At 42.1% G+C, this 24,092-nt stretch overlaps 1 protein-coding gene across 2 annotated transcripts in view; it reads left to right on the forward strand.

Annotated features, from left to right (window-relative positions):
* Nucleotides 1-20,634, forward strand: part of kcnq2b (potassium voltage-gated channel, KQT-like subfamily, member 2b) — a 91,270-nt gene extending 70,636 nt beyond the window's left edge. The window contains exons 12-16 of one of the 2 annotated variants that reach the window (XM_023984655.2): nucleotides 2,461-2,508; nucleotides 8,912-9,020; nucleotides 9,330-9,461; nucleotides 17,113-17,236; nucleotides 17,343-20,634. In XM_023984655.2, the coding sequence (XP_023840423.2) occupies nucleotides 2,461-2,508; nucleotides 8,912-9,020; nucleotides 9,330-9,461; nucleotides 17,113-17,236; nucleotides 17,343-18,065 (1,136 nt within the window). In that variant the 3' untranslated portion in view covers nucleotides 18,066-20,634. Of the gene's footprint in view, nucleotides 1-2,460; nucleotides 2,509-8,911; nucleotides 9,021-9,329; nucleotides 9,922-17,112; nucleotides 17,237-17,342 lie in introns of those variants that run through there. The other variant, XM_070440470.1, reaches the window with a different exon arrangement.
* Nucleotides 20,635-24,092: the final 3,458 nt, after the last annotated feature.

Here is a 24,092-nt window from a genome sequence, read left to right on the forward strand (position 1 = left end):
TATTTAGATGTCACGTCCTGACCATAGAAAGCCTTTATTTTCCATGGTAGAGTAGGTCAGGGCGTGACTAGTGGTTTAGTCTAGTTTATATTTTCTGTGTGTTAGAGGCAGCTGACTATCATTGTCTCTAATTGGGGATCATACTTAAGTAGCATTTTTTCCACCTGTGGGTTATGGGATATTGTTTGGAGTTAGTGCACTTTGCACCTCTGTAGTCACGGTTTGTTCGTTTATTGTTTATTGTTTTGTTTTGTTAAGTTTCACTATTAATAAAGCATGTGGAACACTACATTCGCTGCGACTTGGTCCATCTCTACAAACGACCATCACAGAATATCCCATCAACAAAGGACCAAGCAGCGTGCCCAGGAGGAGGAAGTATCCTGGACTTGGGAAGAGATTCTGGATGGGAAGGGATCCTGGACTTGGGAAGAAATCCTGGCAGGACAGGATTGCCTTCCATGGTGGGAGCCGCAAGCGGTGAAGGAAGGACAGCGACGACGACAGGGTTCGCGGCCACAACGCAAGCCCAAGAAGCAGCCTCAAAATATTTTTTTTGGGGGGGGGGGGGGGGGGGGGACACGGGGTGGTCGGCAAAGTTGAGGGGGTGAGTCAGAGACCGAGGAGGAATATTGGGATAGATTGAGCGAGGAGTGTTGGAGAAAGTTGAGGAAGTGATGAGAGAGAGCTGTTGGTTTGGCGTAGTATGCACGGAATTTGCCCTGAGGAGCGTGTTAGCCGTCCGATGCCATCTGAGTCAGCTCCCGTACTCGTCCTGAGAAGTGTGTTAAAGTTCCGGTACAATTGATGTCGGTTATACGCACCAGGTCTCCAGTGCGCCTTCACAGCCCAGTATGTCCTGTGCCAGCTCCTCGCACTTGCCGTGCGAAGTGTGTTAAAGTTCCGGTACAATTGATGCCGGCTATACGCACCAGGTCTCCAGTACGCTCCACAGCCCGGTACGTCCTGTGCCTGCTCCTCGCCACTATCCTGAAGTGCGTGTCCCCAGTCCGGTACGTCCTGTGCCCTGCTCCTCGCACTCGCCCTGAAGTGAGTGTCACCAGTCCAGTGCCACCTGTACGGCCCAGCATCAGGCCTTCAGTGCGCCTCCAGTCCAGTACATCCTGTGCCTGCTCCTCGCGCTCGCCTGAGGTGCGTGTCACCAGCCCGGTACCACCAGTGCGGCACACGCACCAGGCTTCCGGCGACGATCCCCAGTCCAGAGCTTCCGGCGACAGTTCCAGTCCAGAGCTCCGGCGACAGTTCCCAGTCCAGAGCTTCCGGCGAGTTCCAGTCCGAGCGTCCGGCGACAGTTCCCAGTCCAGAGCTTCCGCGACAGTTCCAGTCCAGAGCTTCCGGCGACAGTTCCCAGTCCAGAGCTTCCGGCGACTTTCACATTCCGGAACCTCCAACGACGGTCCACGGTCCGGAACATCTGAGACGGTCCACGGTCCGGAACCTCCTGAGACGGTCCACGGTGCGGAACCTCCTGAGACGGTCCACGGTCCGGAACCTCCTGAGACGGTCCACGGTCCGGAACCTCCTGAGGCGGTCCACGGTCCGGAACCTCCAGCTCCATGGCAGGAGCCTTCCCCCGCGCCGATGCCCAGTCCGAGAACGGCGTCCTGTCCAGCTCCAAGGCAGGAGCCTTCCTCTGCGCCGATGTCCAGTCCTAACACGGCGGATCCGCGGGATGAGCCGCCCCTGATGCTGGCGGATGAGCGGGTTCTTCGCCCCGCACCAGAGCCGCCACCGACACTAGATACCCCCCCTAACCCTCCCTTTTTGTTTCAGGTTTTGCGGTCGGAGTCTGCACCTTTGGGGGGGGGGGATACTGTCACGTCCTGACCATAGAAAGCCTTTATTTTCTATGGTAGAGTAGGTCAGGGCGTGACTAGGGGTTTTAGTCTAGTTTATATTTTCTATGTGGGGTTCTAGTTTGTTTTTTCTATGTTGGTGTATTGGTATGATTCCCAATTAGAGGCAGCTGACTATCATTGTCTCTAATTGGGGATCATACTTATGTAGCATTTTTTCCACCTGTGGGTTATGGGATATTGTTTGGAGTTAGTGCACTTTGCACCTCTGTAGTCACGGTTTGTTCGTTTATTGTTTTCTTTTGTTAAGTTTCACTATTAATAAAGCATGTGGAACTCTACATTCGCTGCGCCTTGGTCCATCTCTACAAACGACCATGACATTAGATGTTCAAGTCTTAAAGTGTTTAAGTGTTACTGTTAATTAAGCATAGATATTAAACAGCATGGCAGCATATGTTTTCCCTACATGAGGCAGTTCTGTTAAACATGTCCCGTCTGTTTTATGTGTCTGTATTCATGCAATTGTTGCTTGATGGTGTTTTCTCTGTACGTTGACAGAAAACAATCATTTGATGCACGCTAGGCAAAACGCAATCCTCATCGATTCCTTTTCGTTTCTCTATTTGACGGTGTGCTAAAGTGCTGATTGAGATGCAGGATGAAGAATTCAGACAGAAGAGCTCACCAGGTCAGGAAAACAGAGATGCTTGTTTCAACATCCACGATCAACACACCGATAAGCAATATATAAAGGGATTTATTACCTCATGTTTAGATATGCTATCATGTTTTGTTTTTGGTTTGGTATGCTTTTTGGACTGATTTCCCAGACACAGAAGCCCAGTTCCTGACTAAAAAGCGTGCTCAATAGAGAATCTCAATTTTTTAAAGTGCTTTCCAGTCCAGGATGAGGCTTAATCTGTGTCTGAGAACCCGGCCCATGTTTGGAATTTGTTTTTTTTATTTGTTCCATTTGGCAAACAGCTGTAAAGAAGTTAGAATATAGTACAGGATAACGTCTATTTTTATTTGCTGGCAATAGCATCACCTTCATGTTGTCTGTTTGATTTACTTTGTTTTTGAATATGATAACATCATCATAAACCATGTACTGTCCATACTAATCACCAGAACTCATGTGAGTAATCAGATTTAGAACGATTTTTCTAATTTCATGTCCAAATTCTCCCAAGGTGTCTAAAATGTATGGTGTAGCTCAGTGGTTCCCAAACTTTTTATAGTCCCGTACCCCTTCAAACATTCAACCTCCTCTAGCACCAGGGTCAGCGCACTCTCAAATGTTGTTTTTTGCCGTCATTGTAGCCTGCCAAACACACACTATACGATACCTTTATTAAACATAAAAATTAGTGTGAGTTTGTCACAACCCGGCTCGTGGGAAGTGACAAAGAGCTCTTATAGGACCAGGCACAAATAATAATATAAAATAATCAATAATTTTGCTCTTTATTTAACCATCTTACATATAAAACCTTACTTGTTCATTGAAAATTGTGAATAACTCACCACAGGTTAATGAAAAGGGTGTGCTGAAAAGGATGCACATATAACTCTGCAGTGTTGGGTTGTATTGGAGAGAGTCTCAGTCTTAAATAATTTTTCACACAGTCTGTGCTGTGCCTGTATTTAGTTTTCATGCTAGTGAAGGCCGAGAATCCAAACTCACATAGGTACGTGGTTGCAAAGGGCATCAGTGTCTTAACAGCGCGATTTGCCAAGGCAGAACACTCTGAGCGCAGCCCAATCCAGAAATCTGGCAGTGGCTTCTGATTAAATTAAATTTTCACAGAACCTCTTGTGCAATTTCGATGAGGCTCTCTTGTTCAGATATCGGTAAGTGGACTGGAGGCAGGGCATGAAAGGGATAACGAATCCAGTTGTTTGTGCCTTCAGTTTCGGGAAAGTACCTGCATAATTGCGCACCCAACTCACTCAGGTGCTTCGCTATATCACATTTGACATTGTCCGTAAGCTTGAGTTCATTTGCACACAAAAAATCATACAATGATGGAAAGACCTGTGTGTTGTCCTTGTTAATGCAGACAGAGAAGAGCTCCAACTTCTTAATCATAGCCTGAATTATGTCCCGCACGTTGAATATAGTTACGGAGAGTCCCTGTAATCCTAGATTCAGATCATTCAGGCGAGAAAAAACATCACCCAGATAAGCCAGTCGTGTGAGAAACTCGTCATCATGCAAGCGGTCAGACAAGTGAAAATTATGGTCAGTAAAGAAAACGTGTCAGTACTTTGCCCCTTGATAACCAACACACTTCTGTATGTTGTAAAAGCGTTACATGGTCGCTGCCCATATCATTGCATAGTGCAGAAAATACACAAGAGTTCAGGGGCCTTGCTTTAAAAAAGTTAACCATTTCACTGTAGTGTCCAAAACTTATTTCAAGCTGTCAGGCATTCCCTTGGCAGCAAGAGCCGCTCGGTGGATGCTGCAGTGTACCCAAGTGGCATCGGGAGCAACTGCTTGCACGTGTGTTACCACTCCACTATGTCTCCTTGTCATGGCTTTTGCGCCATCAGTATAGATGCCAACACATCTTGACCACCAAAGTCCATTTGATGTCACAAAGCTGTCCAATATCCTCTCCTGTTGTCCTGGTTACCAGTGGTTTGCAGAAGAGGATGTCTTCCTTAATTGACCCCCCCATAAACTTAAAGGACTTATACCAGGAGCTTGGATGTGCTCGTGGAAGCAGAACAACTTGTGTCGTCGACAGGCGTAGGTGTAGTACTGCTGGTAGTAGCAGTACTACCAGTAGAGCTGGTATGTGTCTCTATGGACGCGGGCCTTACTTTTTTTAACCATTTATCTATTCCGAGCAAACGGAATGAGCAGCAGCTACGTTTGGCTACATACGGACCGTTAGTGGAATTCCCACGAGAGAGTAACGGATAATTTGATTGGATGTTAATTATTCGACTAGGCTACCTGTATTTGACATTGTGTTGTTATTTCGCTGAACACTAGATTGTTTAACTTTATTTTTGGCAGTGAAACGAGGCTACTCAGGTGAGAAAAAAAACTCACGCAAATGTATAACCCCGTTGGAAAATATAAATGGACTGTTTGAAAATGTGAATAAAAATTAATTAATAAAAATAAATAATTGTTTTTAAAAAATTATAACAAAAAATAAATGTGAATCACATTTTTATTTGGCGTACCCCTGACGGCTTTGCTCGTACCCCTGGGGGGTTTGGGAAAACCTGGTGTAGCTCAATAAAGTTACTTTATTTGTGCCCTGGTCCTATAAGAGTTCTTTGTCACTTCTCACGAGCCGGGTTGTGACGACAACTCACACTCATTCTTATGTTTAATAAAGGTATCGTATAGTGTGTGTGTGGCAGGCTTACAATGATGGCAAAAAACAACATTTGAGAGTGCGCTGACCCTGGTGCTAGAGGAGGTACGCAGCTGGAGGTTGAATGTTTGAAGGGTCACGGGACTATAAAAAGTTTGGGAACCATTAAGCTACACAATACATTTTAGACAATTTAGGAGAATTTGGACATGAAATGAGAAAAATCTAAATCCAATTTCTCACATCAGTTCTGGTGATCAACCAGATGAAAATAATGCTAAATGATGCTTAAAACAATTTTCTAAAGTCATGAAATGGAGTTAAATTAGTGCCAAAAACCGAGTGTGCACGTAATCAGTGTTGTGCACATATCAGTCTCTCATTGATTTCAGTCTCATGCCATTAGCTGATAACTGTTGCAAAATTATTTGGCTAAGTTACAGCAATCATTTAGTAGCATGATTAAGATATCATCTCAACCCCAGTAACAAGCCATAACAATCTGTCAGTTTATAGTAATGACTGTTACTGACCTCTGTTGATATGTCTGTTACGTCATGAAAATTATTAGCTTGGTAAAACAGTGCAATTCATTTTGGATTCCCAGGCTAGCAAAACATTTTTTTTTTATAGGACTCAAGTAAACTGTTACATTTAAGTTAGCCTGACATGATGCCTCTATAACATGATCATGACAAATTATAGTGTCAAAATGATGACATAAAACCCGTCATGATGTCATTACCATTTTGCAAAGTGACATAACACTTACAAAGTGAGAACTGTAAGACATTTTAATCTGATTGTATGTTTCGCCACTTCATAATGCCATCTGGGCTTACATGTAATGGTATACTGTAGCAGGCCTTATGTCAGTTCTATGGCAGCCTTATGAAGGCATTATGATGCTGCATTTATGGATTTCCACTGCCTGTAACTCTAATGCAGCAACCAGTTGTGACTTGGGAAGAATCTTCAACTGCACACCTTTGGAAAACAAAAGATCCTACATGTTACAAAGTGCAGTTGTGAGATACCTACTGATCATTTATCACAAAATGTACAAATGTTTCATAATTGTAACACTATGCACATAATATGTTCAAGTATGTGACATTATATTGATCTATCCTTTGGGGAAAGACTTTTGAATATACTGATTTGGCACTATTTGACTATTGTACAATATATCACATCTTATCATATCTGAGCAGTGGAATTAATTCAAATCTGACAAATATACCAATGTGTATACTTCTAAATAAGTTGGCAGCGTTACAGAGTTGCTGCTTTAGCCTCATTTTGATACTGTATCAGTTGGGTCATGTTCATATGAAGCCATAGCTTAAATGGCTTTGGAACCTTGTTTTCAGAGTGACATTTTGTTTGAGTTTGCTAGCTAACTTATTTAACATCCGATGCATATTTCCACAGCATTGTCACTGGTTGCTGCATGACAGTGTAGGGTTTTCACTGTCAAATGACCATTGTCACAACATTCCTTTTCACAATTTTGCATTAGAAACAGTGACTGCAACCAGTATGAAAATCTTGGTAACACTTTCTGTGAATGCCCTAATCATAAGGAAATGTAAAGTGCCTATGTTTTGCATTATAATGGATTTTGCGTATTTCTTAAGGGGTTATTAAAACCTGTTGCTGCAGTCCTTCCTTCTTCAGTCCATTCCACTAACTCCTGTACCAAACTACATTTGATGGCCATCATTTTTACTTATCACCCCTCCCTTTCACGATGCAGATCTGGCCAATACCCCTGCAGTCCTTTATTGCATTGTACCTTCAGAGAGGTTCTGTAATACATGACAAGATACCCACTGAGACAACTGAATATCACCACTGCCCTCGGGTTCTTTACATCATGATATTGTAAATAATTTCCTAATAAGCCTGTTTTTTTTCGGTGATTGTATTAGGATTTTATCCCACAATTTAACCAGGTTTATTTTATTGTCTTTTCCTTCTCCTCTCCACCTCCTTTGCAGCAATTGAGGGTTTAATCAGTAAGAAACAAATCCCATGTCTGCTTGGGGGATGGCCACCAGATCAAAATGAATAAAAACAAGTGTTTATATGATTGAAGCAATATAATGCATGCCCAACTGTAGACCCATTCCATGAGCACAGTAATGGGTGGGCCCCATCATTTTCATAATAGCCCACTCCAACTACAAGCAAGCAGCCCGAAAGCCATGCACTCAACTCAAAATGGCTGCCGCTGTTGCATTCTAACCTGCATGAAGGAAGCTGTCCGATCTCTGTCAGTTGGCCTTCGGCGCCCACTAAGGGCCTTTGAAGCACAGCACTATAGAACCGTGACACTAGATCCCCTCCCCTTAAAATGGAAGCCATGTTGGGGGAAGACGTGATGCAGTTTCACGGCTCTGTATTTTGGTTGGCATTAGGCGCACAATGTTTTTGTCTGTTGGAGTGAAACTGGGATAGGTCAGTGCTGTGGCCCAAAATGATTGACACCTTCAGGCAAGTTCAAGCTCTTTATTTGTCCATACAGATATCTTTCTCGAGCTCAGAGTTCACATACTTGAGCTCAGAGACATACTTGATTATGCTAGATTCACATACTACATACACTAGATACACAGAACCAAAGACGAACAAAGCCTCTTGCACACCATAAAACCATTATGGTCTTGAAAAGGGAGAAATCCTTACCATCTCAAATACAACGCCAACATTGAAATATATAGGGAAGGATTTACCCAGCCTTGTCACCAGTCTGAACCTCCTATTTCACTGATGCAATTTGCTGCCAACTTGAGTCTGGCCTTTAGATCCCAAAAATAGAAAAGCAACTATTACAATAATTGAAAGTTAAATGTGTGACTGCACAAGCCAATATCCAAACTCCTTCTCTGCTCCCCCCTGCCAGTCAAATTTACAATAAATCCAGTGACTCAGCCACACATAAAAAAGTTTGATATTGAAAGGAGTATATTTTATGCCTAATATAATGAATTATATACAGTAGGACCGATTTACAGTGTTACACTGTTTCCACTATTAAGTTTACTTCAAGATATAGCTAGATATATTGATTGCAGAGTTAGCTGTCCTGCTATGGCTTGTATATAGGTGCTTATTGAACCTCATATAGGCACATAGTCCCCCTTCTGCCATAATAGGCATTCAGCAGTTTGAAATACTTCAAAGACTTTCTCTGCATCCCACTCTGAATAGGCCTACACCTTGAACTCAAGTGTCTCAAACTGCAGATTGACTAGGCTGTGGTCCACTGCAGTGGCCTGTTTGCTGACTGTCTCAGTGTCATGCGCAACGATGCTAGCTGCTAGCGTAGCTTAAGATAAGAGCACACTGGCTTCGTCACGTCAAGCCTCCGTATTTAATATTTTTGGGCCACAGTAGTCAGGTAAAGCCATTAACCTCAGAAACTGGTACCGCTATGTCCCACCTTCCTCCCAACCCCCCCCCCCCCCCYCCCYCTTTCCTTTTCCTTATCCTGCATCAGCCAATGAGATGAACCGACACTGCCATTAACCTGCCCTCGATTCGACGCCCAATCCCACACTGTAACCCTGGGCTGTGCAAGTTAATAGCCGTGCCTTCGCTTGGTTCCATGCAGACTGACATCCTTAAAGACTGAATGAGTCGAGGTTAGGGGAGAGTGCAGGTGACAGTTGAGTGTTTCCATCCGCCCCATGCCACAGGAACACGCTAACACCGGAGCTCTCGTGTGCTTGTTGTGTTTCGTAGAAGCCAGCCTCCCTGGAGAGGACATAGCAGACGACAATAAGAGCTGCCACTGTGAGTTTGTCCCTCAGGACCTAACTCCTGGACTCAAGGTCACTATCAGGTCCATTTGGTAAGCCAAGACAAGTTTTGTCTTTCAGAGTGTGTCTGGGTCAGGTCAATCACTATCTCTCATTATCTGTATGATTTATTTTACCCAGCACTGGTATATTCAAGTTTGGGATATTCATATCACCCTCCTGCTCTTCAATCTCAATCTGGGAAAATTGATTTACACTGTTATACAGACATGTAAAAAGTTGAATTGAGATATCTCATGGCTCACATAGTTGTCCCCAACCCAATATAATGATCTATGAAATGTCCCATTTAAAATATCCTATTGAGGTTGTGTTCATATCTCAAACGTCTCTCTCCTCAGCATTATGAGGTTCATGGTCTCCAAGAGGAAGTTCAAAGAGAGCCTGCGGCCGTACGACGTGATGGATGTCATAGAGCAGTATTCAGCCGGCCACTTGGACATGCTGGCCCGCATCAAAAACCTCCAGTCCAGGCAAGATAACCTCCCTCCTATTCTCTCTCTCTCTTATTCTCTTATCTCACTCTGAGACCTGTATTGATTGCGTATGTCTTCACACCGCAGGGGTAATACTTGGTGGAAGCACCTTTTGGAAACCATTACAACTGTGAATCATTTTGAAAAGATTCTACCAACCTTCACAATACATCAAAATTGCTCAAGCTCAGTACATTTAGTTGGGAATCATTGATAGACAGCAATATTCAAACCTTCAAGCAGATTTAAGTCAGAACTCAAACTGAACCACTCAGGAACAATCAACACCTCATGGAAAGCCATTCAAAGGTGTGGCATTAAAATATGTGTAATTGTCCTGCTAAAAATTGTAACTCTATCCCAGGGTTAGGTTTTCAGAAGACTACGGTGGGTTTTCTTCTAACTTTTTACCTGTGCTTTCATTCCAATTCAAGCACTGGCCTAAACATGCATAGCAGTGGGATAGGGGTGGGAAAACGAAAGGGATATGCATTGACGATAATAATAATAAATTATATTTGTCAGATGCCTTTCAAGACACTCAAGGACTTCTTACATAAAATCTAGCGTTGTACTTCAAATATATTTAATTTAGGGCTATGTATTGAATTTTAATTATGCTTGATTATTTACCTGGAAAAAACAGTAAAAGGAAATTGTTTAAAAAAAAACAATCATCTTATCAATTTCATAATAATGAGTGTGTTCACTTCGCACTGATACAATATGCAGTAAACAGTAGCTATCGCTGTGTAGGTTAGGCTACACTGTGTAGGCTACTCACCGTTAGCTCGTTAGCTAAATGTCCAAACAAAGCTCACTGTTAAATTTTTTAAAAGAAAGGATGTTGAAGAATTTATGTGTTATGTGATATCAGTGATTTTACCATGAAGGCCCTCCAGTCCCCCTCTATATCAATCACTGATTGCATTGATTTAATCGAGGACCTTAAAGACAGTGTCAGAATTATCAGAGACCATGATCAGCATCCCAAAGGCCAGCATCCCGTCGCCTCTTCACTGTTGACGTTGAGACTGGTGTTTTGCGGGTACTATTTAAGGAAGCTGCCAGTTTAGGACATGTGAGGCATCTGTTTCTCAAACTAGACACTCTAATGTACTTGTCTTCTTGCTCAGTTGTGCACCAGGGCCTCCCACTCCTCTTTCTATTCTGGTTAGAGACAGTTTTGCGCTGTTCTGTGAAGGGAGTAGTACACAGCGTTGTACGAGATCTTCAGTTTCTTGGCAATTTATCGCAAGGAATAGCGTTCATTTCTCAGAACAAAAATAGACTGATGAGTTTTAGAAGAAAGTTATTTGTTTCTGACCATTTTGAGCCTGTAATCGAACCCACAAATGCTGATGCTCCAGATACTCAACTAGTCTAAAGAAGACCAGCACCATTTTCAGCTGTGCTAACATAATTGCAAAAGGGTTTTCTAATGACCAGTTAGCCTTTTAAAATGATAAACTTGGATTATCTAACACAGCATGCCATTGGAACACAGGAGTGATGGTTGCTGAAAATGGGCCTCTGTACGCCTATGTAGATATTCCATAAAGAATCCGCCGTTTCCAGCTGCAATAGTCATTTAGGACATTAACAATGTCTACACTGTATTTCTGATCAATTTGATGTAATTTTAATGGACAAAAAATGTGCTTTTCTTTAAAAAATAAGGACATTTCTAAGTGACCCCAACCTTTTGAACAGTAGTGTAATTACAAAAAATGTGTAGACAATCACATATACTGTATCTCTCTATGATGTGTGGGAATACTTTGAAACAGATTTCCAAAATGAAATCACTTGGAGCTGATTTTCGGTGTTTTTACAGTCTTTTATGTCCAACAATAAATAAATAAAAATCAGTGGCCAAATACAATATTGTTACTTTTACTTAACCAGGTAAGTTACTGAGAACACATTCTCTTTTATAATAACAACTTAAATGCTTTGTTGTCACACAATTCATAGCTAAATTCAATTCCTTAAACCTATTGTTGACGATGTTATGATAGTCTGTCAATCAAATATTCCTAAACCAAATGGCATGTTAATGCCGTGAGCAAACAGCCCCTGTTGGCTGGAATCATTGGATGATTGATAATTCATGATATTCCTGAGTCCCACCCACATCACTGTATAGGCTACTGTACCTCAAATAATTACAAGAAAAGATCAACTCACAATACGGATGACGATTCAGTGACGATAAGTGGCTATTTCAATGAAACGTTGATGTAGTCTGTTTCTTTCTAACTGTCCTGTATGCATGTTAATACAACTCTTATCGAGCCAATTAGCATTTGGCCAGACCTGCTCCATGCATATTTTATGATGTTAAGAGACTTACCACAAAGGGTCCAATTTCCAGGGACACAACCCTGATACCATGACCAAGCTCATTTTTCCACTTTCACTTTACCAAGTGAACCCAGCCATTTTATTGTTGTTGCAATTATGGAGTTGTGAGTTTTGTTCCCCCAAAGGTCAGAACGCATTGAATCTGAATTCAACGTCTATACGCATTACACAACAATAGTAAGTGTCTGTCCACCATGGATAACACAAGGCGACATCTTGAGCATTCAGTCTCATCTCAGGGGCATCGTTGTCAAATAAGTACAATATATGTTGTGAGTTTACAAATGGTACCACATATATGTAAATATATTCCTACTTAGAAATTTAAAAAAATTAAACTTTAAAATCTCTTTCTTAAAATTATGGCTTCACTGACATATCATACAGCTACAGTATAGTGGCCGATTAATTTACCAAATGAAAACAGCAATTTGCTGTTTTACTATTGGCAAATATGTTTGGAATATATTTTCACTTATTTGTCCTTGTCTTTTGTCTCCTGGTTCTGTTGTTTTGGTTTCGTTCATTTGATGTGTGCCTGTCGGACTGGTCCTTGTTGCGCCGTCATCCTGCATTGTGCTGGTGTCTTCTCTATTCACTTTGCCAGGATAGATATGATTGTTGGTCCCCCTGGACCCTCAACTCCCCGCCATAAGAAGTATTCAACTGATGGACCCAAAGAGTCACCAAAAAACTCTCCTAGGTTAGGCCTCACCAGACTACATCTCTCTCATCAAGAGCTTAACCCTTAATTCATTATCTATTCTCTTGACAAGCAGCGAGAAACCTTTTTTTGTCTCGGCCTACTGTGACAGCGTGTGACTAGCGGTGTCTATATCGCAATGTGATGCAGTGACTTGATCAAAGTGGCAAACATCTTGCAGCAACTATTCAGTTATTCTCAGCTAATAATTACTCAAACTCAGTGATTCATAGTCTCTCTGACGCCCTTTGAGTGCTGATCAGCTTTATACACATGTGTATACACATACACTGAGTGTACAAAACATTAGGAACACTTTCCTAATATTGAGTTGCACCTGCTTTTACCTTCAGAACAGCCCAATTCGTCAGGGCATGAACTATACAAGGTGTAGAAAGCTGATGTTGACTCCAATGTTTCCCACAGTTGTGTTAAGTTGTCTGGATGTCCTTTGGGTGGTGGACCATTCTTGATACACACGGGAAACTGTTGAGTTTGAAAACCCCAGCAGCATTGCAGTTCTTGACACACTCAAACCGGTGCACCTGGCACCTACTAGCATACCATGTTCAAAGGCACTTAAATCTTTTGTCTTGCCCATTTACCCTCTGAATGGCACACAGACACAATCCATGTCTCAGTTGTCTCAAGACTTAACAATACTTTTCTAACCTGTCTCCTCCCCTTCATCTACACTGATTTGAAGTGGATTTAACAAGTGACATCAATAAGGGGTCATAGTTTTCACCTGGATTCACCTGGTCAGTCTCATGGAAAGAGCAGATGTTCCTAATGTTTTGTGCACTCGGTGTATCGAACTCGTATAATTCTTATTTTTCTTGCACTATACTGCGACAATCGTACTAGAGAATTAATGGAAAGTAGAATTAAAGTAAAAGAAGACTAACATGGTTTATCCAATAGTTAAGAATATGGTAAATGCTCCTGTAGGACATAGGAGAAGTGAAGCTCATAGGTAAGTAGTCAAGTCATGTAGCCGAGCAAAAAAGGGTTGTGCTGCAGATTTAAAAATGTCTTTATAAATACATTTCATTAATTGATATTGCCTGCAACGCATTGACAATGTGAAGGGCTTATATGTAAAGATAGCGAAATTCATTTACAGCGGTGTCTATGAACAATACAGTAAATTCTTCAGTTTTGGATGCATGTTGGCATGAAGTGTATTGAAGCATGCCACATGATGCACAATCTACATTTTAGAAGTTGCATAGTTTTCTAATCTTGTCCGCTTCGGATGTTTACAAAATTGGTACGCATGTTTTGCCTGACCATGGAGCCGTTCTGTGAATATTTTTTTTCTAGGATATTGCTCTCTTATTCAGATGTTTAAAATGTCTAGTTCATTGCCAACCCTCTTATAAGTAGGACTCAGTCAGTTTTCAATCTTGCATAGATGTTATGGATGGTTTTTATAAGGTTCATGGTGCTTTACAACCTGGTCTCAGAGCATTTAGTATTATTCTGTATGTAAATCCGGAACACTCCGTTTAGTATGATATGTTACGTTTGTATGGTATGTATTAATCTGTGGATGTGCATCATCCATTTCGTATGATATGTTGCGAATATTTTTTTTTTTTATGTGTTACGAATTTGCTAAATGTACAATATGTTACGAATTTGCAAACTTGCAAACTTACATGCTAAGTAAGCATTAGCTACCTGGCTAATGTTAGCTAGGCTAGAGGTTAGGGTTAAGTTTAGTAGTTAGGAGTTAGGTTCAAGGGTTAAGATTAGGGTTAGCTAAAAGGGTTAAGGTTAGGCTTAGGGGAAGGGTTAGCTAAAATGTAAATAGTTGCAAAGTATCTAAAAAGTATTAAGTAGGGCCTCCTGAGTGGTGCAGTGGTCTAAGGCACTGCATTGCAATGTTAGCTGTGCCACCAGAGATTATGGGTTCGAGTCCAGGCTCTGTCGCAGCTGGCCGCGACCGGGAGATCCATGCGGTGGCGCACAATTGGCCCAGCGTCGTCTGGATTAGGGGAGGGTTTGGCCGGCAGGGATGTCCTTGTTGCACTAGCGACTCCTGTGGCGGGCCGGGCGCAGTGCACGCTGACATGGTCCCCAGGTGTGCGGTGTTTCCTCCGACACATTGGTGCGGCTGGCTTAAGTGTCAAAAAGCAGTGTGGCTTGGTTGTGTTTCGGAGGACGCACGGCTCTCGACCTTCGCCTCTCCCGAGTCTGTACGGAAGTTGCAGCGATGAGACAAGACTGTACCTTCCAATTAGATACCATGAAATTGGGGAGAAAAAGGGGTAAAAAATACAAATACAAATCTATTAAGTAGTTGAAAAGTTGCTAAAATGGTAAAGTTGTCTGTGGTGAGATTCAAACACACAACCTTTGGGTTGCTAGACGATTGCGATATCCGCCCACCTGGATTCAGTCTTATGTAGCAAAATTTGAAATTGTTTTTTACATTATATAAAAGTAGAGACTCAGAGCTACAAAATTGTATATCAAACACTGCATTTGAGGAACAACGGGAAAGTAATTCTGCTTTGGAACTTGTAAACACACTTTTGAGAAAATCGCCTGTGTAGAACTCTTCTTTGTCTACACCCATTCAGCACCGTTCACACCCTCATCCTAAGCTTTTTTGCAGACGTTTACTGACACCGGCCATATTCAGCGGGTGTTGTACACACGTCACGTAATGTCAGCTAATGAGCCAGCCAGCCAACGTTAGCTAGTTAAACAATAAACAGTGCCAACAATGCCACAGTGTTGGGAGCTAACCAACCATGTTCAATGTTAGCTAGCTAACTTTAGGCTCTAACTAGAACAACACACGGATCTGGAAAAGAATGTCAGCTAGGGAGCCAGCCAGCTAACGTTAGCTAGCTAGCTAACAGTACACTTTAGCTTAAGACATATAGCTTGCTAGCTAGGTAAACAATGTAACTAGTTAGGTAAACAAATGTAAGTTCACACACGTCACATAACGTTAACTAACGAGCCAGCCAGCTAACGTTAGCTAGTGAAACAATGAACAGTGCTAATAATGCCACAGTGCTGGGCGCTAACCAACCATATTCAATGTTAGCTAGCTAACATTAGGCTCTAACTAGAACAGCAAGCGGTTCTGGGAAACGAATAATAACATCAGCTAGGGAGCCAGCCAGCTACTGTTAGCTTTAAATGAAACCCCTTTCTGTCAAAATTAGAAAACGTGTAATATCTGAAAATGTAATGTTAGCTAGCTAACGCTAGACTATCTTACCTGTATACATCATTGTGCATGGATGCGTCTCCCTGTCAGGAATGCCATGCCATAGTTGCCCTTAGTTTGAAGATGAAATCTGGAAACAGGTGTTTCCTCCATCTCTTTCGCTATCATACTCGAATTCCACTGATTTCAAAATGTGATCCTCCAGAAAGTGGAGAGCCACACTTATGCAGCTGCACAGAATACTTTTTTTTTAAAGTTGCGTTCGACAGAATTACCAACACAGACTGACGAGCTTCTATGGCAGTACAATCCAAACTCCTCTCTCGACATGTGGGAAGGTTGCTAACTTTTTCTGTGGCTTAACCAACAAGGCTTGTAATTTAACAATTTTATTCGTATTTACAGATGGTATACAAGTTTGTTATTAAGGCACATGAAAGTTCGCATTTCTGCCAAGAAAAACACATTTTGATTGAAAAATTAATAATTACGCTCAAACGACTCTCGTGTTAAGTCATGACTTGCGACATACGCCTAGTTTCCTGAATCTAGTCATATTTGAGTATCCCGGATTTACATTTACTATGTTACTTCTAGTCTGAGACCAGACGGTGCTTTAGGGCAATAAGTATAGCTAATCCAATATGTCCAAGCAATTTTTCAGTGACACTTTACTTGAAGCAACCTTCCCTTGAAGTGTAAACATTCGATTCACACTTTACTTTCAGAACGCATACAGAACCTTTGTCATAGCAGTCATAGAACCCTTGTCATGACTGATTGTGATAACTAGCTTTACACTTCTGACAACTGGCATAACAATGTTATAAAGCAGACCATCTGTGGCAACTATATTACCATCCCTGGCAACTTCATAGGGTGTTACGTCCTTTGTTAGAACCTGTAATACCCACTTAAGACAGGTATTATGTCATTCTTATAACAGCTTTCAGTAGGCATACAAACGTAAAGTAATGTATTGCTGTATTGTCTTGCTGGGTTCAAGAGCCAATGAATGGCAATGATGAGTAGTTGAAAGAAAAGATGACCCTAACCCTGCACCCTGTAAGGCCCCGGGTCCTCCTCCTCCATCTCTCCGTATGCCATCCCATGCATGTGCCCATCCCACTCCCACTGTGCTCAGCGCTAGGCAGGTGAGAGCTATACCTGAGTGTGTGGTGCTCTCCTCTCTAAACCTGCACTCATCTACCTCTTGCAATAGGATCAGAGAATGTCTGGGGTTATATACATCCTTTTTCTTTAACTTTTGAAGGTTGATTTTAAAAAATTAAAAATGTTTCCTGCTGTGTCAATTTCAAACAGGTTTTATTCAACTCTATTGGCTTTATTCTAGACATTTCCCGTTTTGTGTTTTGAATCGGTAGAGTTGACCAGATTGTTGGTCGAGGTACTCCGATCACAGATAAAGACCGTCCCAAAGGAACCACAGACGGGGGGGTTGAGGAGGACACAAGCATGATGGGGCGTTTGGGGAAAGTGGAGAAAAAGGTAAGGTATTCCATTTAGCAATTAATGGCAGTATTGACTGTGTCCATGTCTGTCCCTTGGGCTTTCCAATTCTCCATCACGTCATGGTGTCTTTCCTTCTGGGCAGGTCATGTCAATGGAAAGAAAGCTGGACTTCTTGGTGAACATCTACATCCAGCGCATGGGCATCCCCCAGTCGGAGACTGACGCCTACTTTGGGTCCAAAGAGCCCGACCCGGCACCGCCCTACCACAGCCCCGTGGACCACATGGCGAAGAGTGGCTCCATCACCAAAATCATCCGCTCCAACAGCTCGGCCGGACAGAAGAACTTCGACCCCCCACCAGCCTGCTCCGGTCTAGGGGGCCACTGCCCCCCCTCCACCTCCTGGCAGCAGCACCCCGTCAGAGAGGTACACCAGCGCAGCCAGGACAACTCCCCCTCCCCCGTAGGGGATCCCTCCCTGGTCCGCATCCCTCCTCCACCGGCCCATGAGCGCTCATCTGGAGGCCACAGTGGGAGCAATCGGGGGTCCCACAGCAACAGCGGTGGTGGTAGTGGTGAGGGGGATAGAGAGGGAAAGGCGGACAGCGACACGTCCATCTCTATCCCCTCGGTGGACCGCGAGGATCTGGAGCGCTCGTTCAGCGGCTTTAGCATCTCCCAGTCCAAGGAAAATCTGGACTTCCTGAACAACAGCTACTTCAGTGTTGTAGCCCGCTGCGCCAAAGTAAGGCCCTACATCGCAGAAGGTGAATCCGACACTGACTCGGACCTCTGTGCCCCCTCGCCCCACTCTGCCACCGGGGAAGGCGCTTACGGGGGCAGAGAGTGGTCAGGATCCAAGTAGGCCAAAACTGGAACTGCTCATATAAATGGTCACTCTGCCTTGGAGTTCAGAGTTGAATGCCCAATATGCTAGGTGTTACCACCAATGGTACTTGTGAGAACCGAATAACCTGGCTCCTCTTGAATGACTGTCAGACCACGCTCCAACGGTTTTTGCTGAGAAAGCGCCTGTAGTTTTTCATGCTGGGAATGTTTGCGGCAACTTGACTTAACGCACACACATTTGTTCTCATGTATTCGCACACTCATTAACTCAAGGTTAAGTTTGTCAGTGATTGTTTTGATCTTTTACTCGGGAACGGAATGCATATTAATTGCCAACCTTATATTATCATTGAGATGGTTACAGATTTAAAGAACGCACTTGAATTTGTTCAAAACTATGACATCCATTTTCTTTTGTTGCATTTGATTGTTATTGTGGCATAAGAGATTCCCAATTTCATCTAACATGTCATGTATTGTATTTACATCGCAAATGACTTTAGTTATTTACAGTGGATAACAGATGACATGTTTTGCTTTATGGTTGATCAGCTAAATATATTTATTTTAAAGGAATGTAATATTATAGTCAACATTATGGCTCGTGTCCATAAACCCTATTGGATATAGGGACATGTGATAACCAGTTCTATGTGCACTATTTTAGTAGTAATTGTTGTACACAACCCTTTAAGGCTTCTTTGCATAAATGTGCACAAGGCACAAACGCACTGACGATGTTCACAGTACACTACTCACTATAGAGATTGTACATATTCTATTCGATACCCACAATATTATATTTGTGATATCCACAAATATGCTTTCTTTGGCAAGAGGTGGAGTACAACCAATATTGGGACATTTTGTTTTGTCTTTATGATCTGTAAAGATGTATTTTATTGATTTTTTTTATATCACATAATTGTAATTATATTTATTTGTTTATTCATTTGCTGTAAGATAAATGTGTGACATTTTTGGGAAACAAGCTGCATGAGCAAGCACAAACACCTTGCAGCTGTTTGCCAAATAGTATTAAAATGCACTATTTGCCAACTACATCCATAATATGACACAACTGGAAACATTAACAGAATTCACTAACATAAAATTACAACAGCTATAGTTAGATGAACGCTTTGATATTTTGGTGATTGCAACACATTTTTATGAAAGTATATAATATCATTTCATGATGATAGAAATGTTAACAAAATATTCAGGCATGCTATTTAATTAACATTTCATATTTTATTTGCAAAAGCCTTACTCACAGGCTTTGACATGATATTTGATTTTAAGCCAAATGGGGGCATTTAACAAACTGTTTTATCCTTTGAAAAGCCCCCTTTATCCATTGATATTTCAACATGTAATTATTTTTAAATTAATTGTGTTATGTTTCGTTATTGTCCTTTCCAAGGCAAAAACATTTAAGAATGTATGTGTAATGTTTTACTTTTAGTTTATGATTATTTTAGTCAAACTTCCGTTCGCTCTGCCAATATTTCTGCTGCTGTTTTCCCTCCATTTTCTCCAGTGCCGATCAGAATATCTAGACAAATATTGATGGCAAAGATACACACGTATGAATTACTGACAGCAGACATTTTTTATTCACACTTTGTATTGTGGATACACAATGATTGAACAGATACATTCTGCAACTGGGTCTAAATAGGTTCATCCAGAGATTAAAAAGTATTGTTAAATTACTCCATAAATTATTAAATTAATCATCAAATAGAGAGCTACCTTCAAACCCTTTAAAATGCAGACTTGTATGAGATAAAATGATATTTTCAGCAACTGCCTTGTAATTGTCCTGGTGATATATCTTAACTCCTGTCATTCTAAATGAAAAGACCCAGAAGACGCAAAATAATTATATTTCCTAGGTTCAACTGGCAACACAATTTACTGCAGAGGAGAATACACATTTTCAACAACTATCATCTCCGCAAAAATATCAAGAAATATCATGTTTGTTTTGTTTGTTACATATTTTCACATCTACGCTGCCTTGCTTGCTTATTTACATTCAATTATTTTCCAAAGAGTATACTTCTCAAATGCCTTGGATGTCTTTTATGTAGGTTTTTTTCAACCTTTGTTACAGACCGCGTTTGAAAGGTTAAGAGCTATTCTGAACACAAAATATGCTTCTGAATGTATTTTTGAATGTTGTCTCACTCAAGGTATTACTCATCACTGTTAGCGCACAGCATGCTTAAACATAGTTATTTGGAGCAAAACAGAAACAAACAAGTATTAGAAAGACAAAGTTCTTAAAAGGACTACAGACAGAGCGATACTTCAACATTTTTTTTGTGGGGGGGGGCACTTATCGTACAGCATATATGTGTTTACAGGATATATTCATTTTATTTTACGGAAAGTATCAATTTCACAGTCACATGGATTTTGTGACATGCTGTAAGCAAGCAATCAGCCCCCAAATGTTTTTTTGGCACACCAAAGTTTTTAGAAAAAAAAGACGAAGAATTCAGCAAAAATATATATATAATCTGTATTTCTACAAATACAAAAAGAGGCATGTGATCGTCTCTCAATGTAATCAAGCTATGAAATTATTGTTATTTTGAAATACAATGTCTTTTTGGCCTTAGTAGTGGTCAATTTGCAGTGTACAAGTTATTATTATTTTCCTTCCCCCCCAACCATTCACTCTGACAAAAATCGGGCCGCAGCTGAATCTAGTTGCCTAACACTGCTGTAAGCATTTCAAAGCTGTTATGAAAATGTTGACTCTATGATTTCAGTCATTATTGTTTTAGTAGTTTTTTTACTGAAATACTCCATCTTTTGAAATCAATGCTTGCCGGCATGTTTTGAACCTTATTATAAACTGGGTGGTTCGAGCCCTGAATGCAGATTGGCTGACAGCCGTGGTATATCAGGTATGACAAAACATAGATTTTACTGCTCTAATTACGTTGATAACCAGTTTATAATAGCAATAAGGCCCCTCGGGCGTTTGCGGTATATGGCCAATATACCACGGCTAAGGGCTGTATCCAGGCACTCCGCGCTGCGTCTTGCTTAAGAACAGCCCTTAGCCGAGGTATATTGGCCATATACCACACCCCCTCGTGCCTTATTGCTTAAGTATACCATGAATATATATTTTACTTATTATGTAGCATTGCCATGTAGTAACACTCTAATCCATGAACCTAATGAAAACTGTATAATAAACATTGTTTATCATAAGATTGTTTTCATTGATTCGATCAATATGGTGTGAGTACAGTGAATGCTTCAGTCTCTAACTAACCAGACTTAATTTATAAATCAAATCAAATGTTATTGGTCACATACACATGGTTAGTAGATGTTAATGCGAGCGTAGCGAAATGCTTGTGCTTCTAGTTCCGACCATGCAGTAATATCTAACAAGTAATATAACAATTTCACAACAACTACCTTATACACACAAGTGTAAAGGAATGAATAAGAATATGTACATATAAATATATGGATGAACGATGGCCGAACGGCATAGGCAAGACGCAGTAGATGGTATAGAGTACAGTATATACATATGAGATGAGTAATGTAGGGTATGTAAACATTATATAAAGTGGCATTGTTTAAAGTGACGAGTGATACATTTATTACATCCAATTTGTTATTATTAAAGTGGCTAGAGATTTGAGTCAGTATGTTGGCAGCAGCCACTCAATGTTAGTGATGGCTGTTTAACAGTCTGATGGCCTTGAGATAGAAGCTGTTTTTCAGTCTCTCGGTCCCAGCTATGATGCACCTGTACTGACCTCGCCTTCTGGATGATAACGGGGTGAACAGGCAGTGGCTCGGGTGGTTGTTGTCCTTGATGATCTTTTTGGCCTTCCTGTGACATCGGGTGGTGTAGGTGTCTTGGAGGGCAGGTAGGTTGCCCCCGGTGATGCGTTGTGCAGACCTTACTACCCTCTGGAGAGCCGTGCGGTTGTGGGTGGAGCAGTTGCTGTACCAGGCGGTGATACAGTCCGACAGGATGCTCTCGATTGTGCATCTGTAAAAGGTTGTGAGTGTTTTTGGTGACAAGCCAAATTTCTTCAGCCTCCTGTGATTGAAGAGGCGCTGTTGCGCCTTCTTCACCACGCTGTCTGTGTGGGTGGACCATTTCAGTTTGTCCGTGATGTGTACACCGAGGAATTTAGAACTTTCCACCTTCTCCACTGCTGTCCCGTCGATGTGGATAGGGGCGTGCTCCCTCTGCTGTTTCCTGGAGTCCATGATCATCTCCTTTGTTTTGTTGACGTTGAGTGTGAGGTTGTTTTCCTGACACCACACTCCGAGGGCCCTCACTTCCTACCTGTAGGCCGTCTCGTCGTTGTTGGTAATCAAGCCTACCACTGTAGTGTCGTCTGCAAACTTGATGATTCAGTTGGATGTGTGCATGGCCACGCAGTCAAGGGTGAACAGGGAGTACAGGAGAGGGCTGAGAACGCACACTTGGTCACCAGTTTTGAGGATCATCGGGGTGGAGATGTTGTTTCCTACCCTCACCACCTGGGGGCGGCCAGTCAAAGTCAGGACCCAGTTGCATAGGGTGGAGTCGAAACCCAGGGTCTCGAACTTAATGACAAGTTTGGAGGGTACTATGGTTGTAAATGCTGAGCTGTAGTCGATGAACAGCAGGTTGTCCAAATAGGTTAGGGCAGTGTGCAGTGTGATTGCGATTGCATCGTCTGTGGACCTATTGGGGCGGTAAGCAAATTGGAGTGGGTCTAGGGTGTCAGGTAGGGTGGAGGTGATATGATCCTTAACTAGTCTCTCAAAGCACTTCATGATGACGGAAGTGAGTGCTACGGGGCGATAGTCGTTTAGCTCAGTTACCTTAGCTTTCTTGGGAACAGGAACAATGGTGGCACTCTTGAAGCATGTGGGAACAGCAGACTGGGATAAGGATTGATTGAATATGTCCGTATACACACCAGCCAGCTGGTCTGCACATGCTCTGAGGATGCGACTAGGGATGCTGTCTGGGCCAGCAGCCTTGCGAGGGTTAACACGTTTAAATATTTTACTCATGTTGGCTGTGGTGAAGGAGAGTCCGCAGGTTTTGGTAGCGGCCGTGTCGGTGGCACTGTATTGTCCTCAAAGCGAGCAAGACATATGGGTCTGCGACGGGGCTGGTTTTCTTTTTGTAGTCCGTGATTGATTGTAGACCCTGCCACATTCCTCTCATGTCTGAGCCGTTGAATTGCGACTCTACTTTGTCTCTATACTGACGCTTAGCTTGTTTGATTGCCTTGCAGAGGGAATAGCTACACTGTTTGTATTCGGTCATGTTTCCGGTTGCCTTGCCCTGATTAAAAGCAGTGGTTCGCGCTTTCAGTTTTGTGCGAATGCTGCCATAAATCCACGGTTTCTGGTTGGGGAAGGTTTTAATATTGGCTGTTGGTACAACATCACCGATGCACTTGCTAATAAACTCGCTCACCGAATCAGCGTATACATCAATGTTGTTGTTCGACGCTATCCGGAACATATCCCAGTCCACATGATCGAAGCAATCTTGAAGCGTGGAATCAGATTGGTCGGACCAGCGTTGAACAGACCTGAGCACGGGCGTTTCCTGTTTTAGTTTCTGTCTATAGGCTGTCTCTGTTACAGAGAAACAAGACTCAACATTTAAAAGCAAAAAAAATCACAGAGTGCAAGTTATTCCAAATTCATCTCATGAAGGTGAGTTTCACCCAGAATTAGATTAGATACGTGAATAAAACCTGAAGATATGCTTCTGACCAATGGCACAGGAGCTGGGGTGGACATGTCCCCCGCCAATGTTAGAAGCAGGTTAAATGGTCCTCCCCAATAAATAAATGAATAATTTTGAAAAACGAGTCGCTGTATTCCTTGAGGGACATTTATTTTCAAAAGGCATCTGCTGCTAGAATGTGAGTCACTTCTCCCGCCTCCACTGACTGCTTCATTCTCACTCTCGGTTGGTTGTTACCAGCAGCGAGGCAGTGTGTGAGTGAGAGAAAAAGCACTGTGCTGGATAAAATAA

Source organism: Salvelinus sp. IW2-2015, linkage group LG1, assembly GCF_002910315.2.
Source record: "Salvelinus sp. IW2-2015 linkage group LG1, ASM291031v2, whole genome shotgun sequence".
NCBI lineage: Eukaryota > Metazoa > Chordata > Actinopteri > Salmoniformes > Salmonidae > Salvelinus > Salvelinus sp. IW2-2015.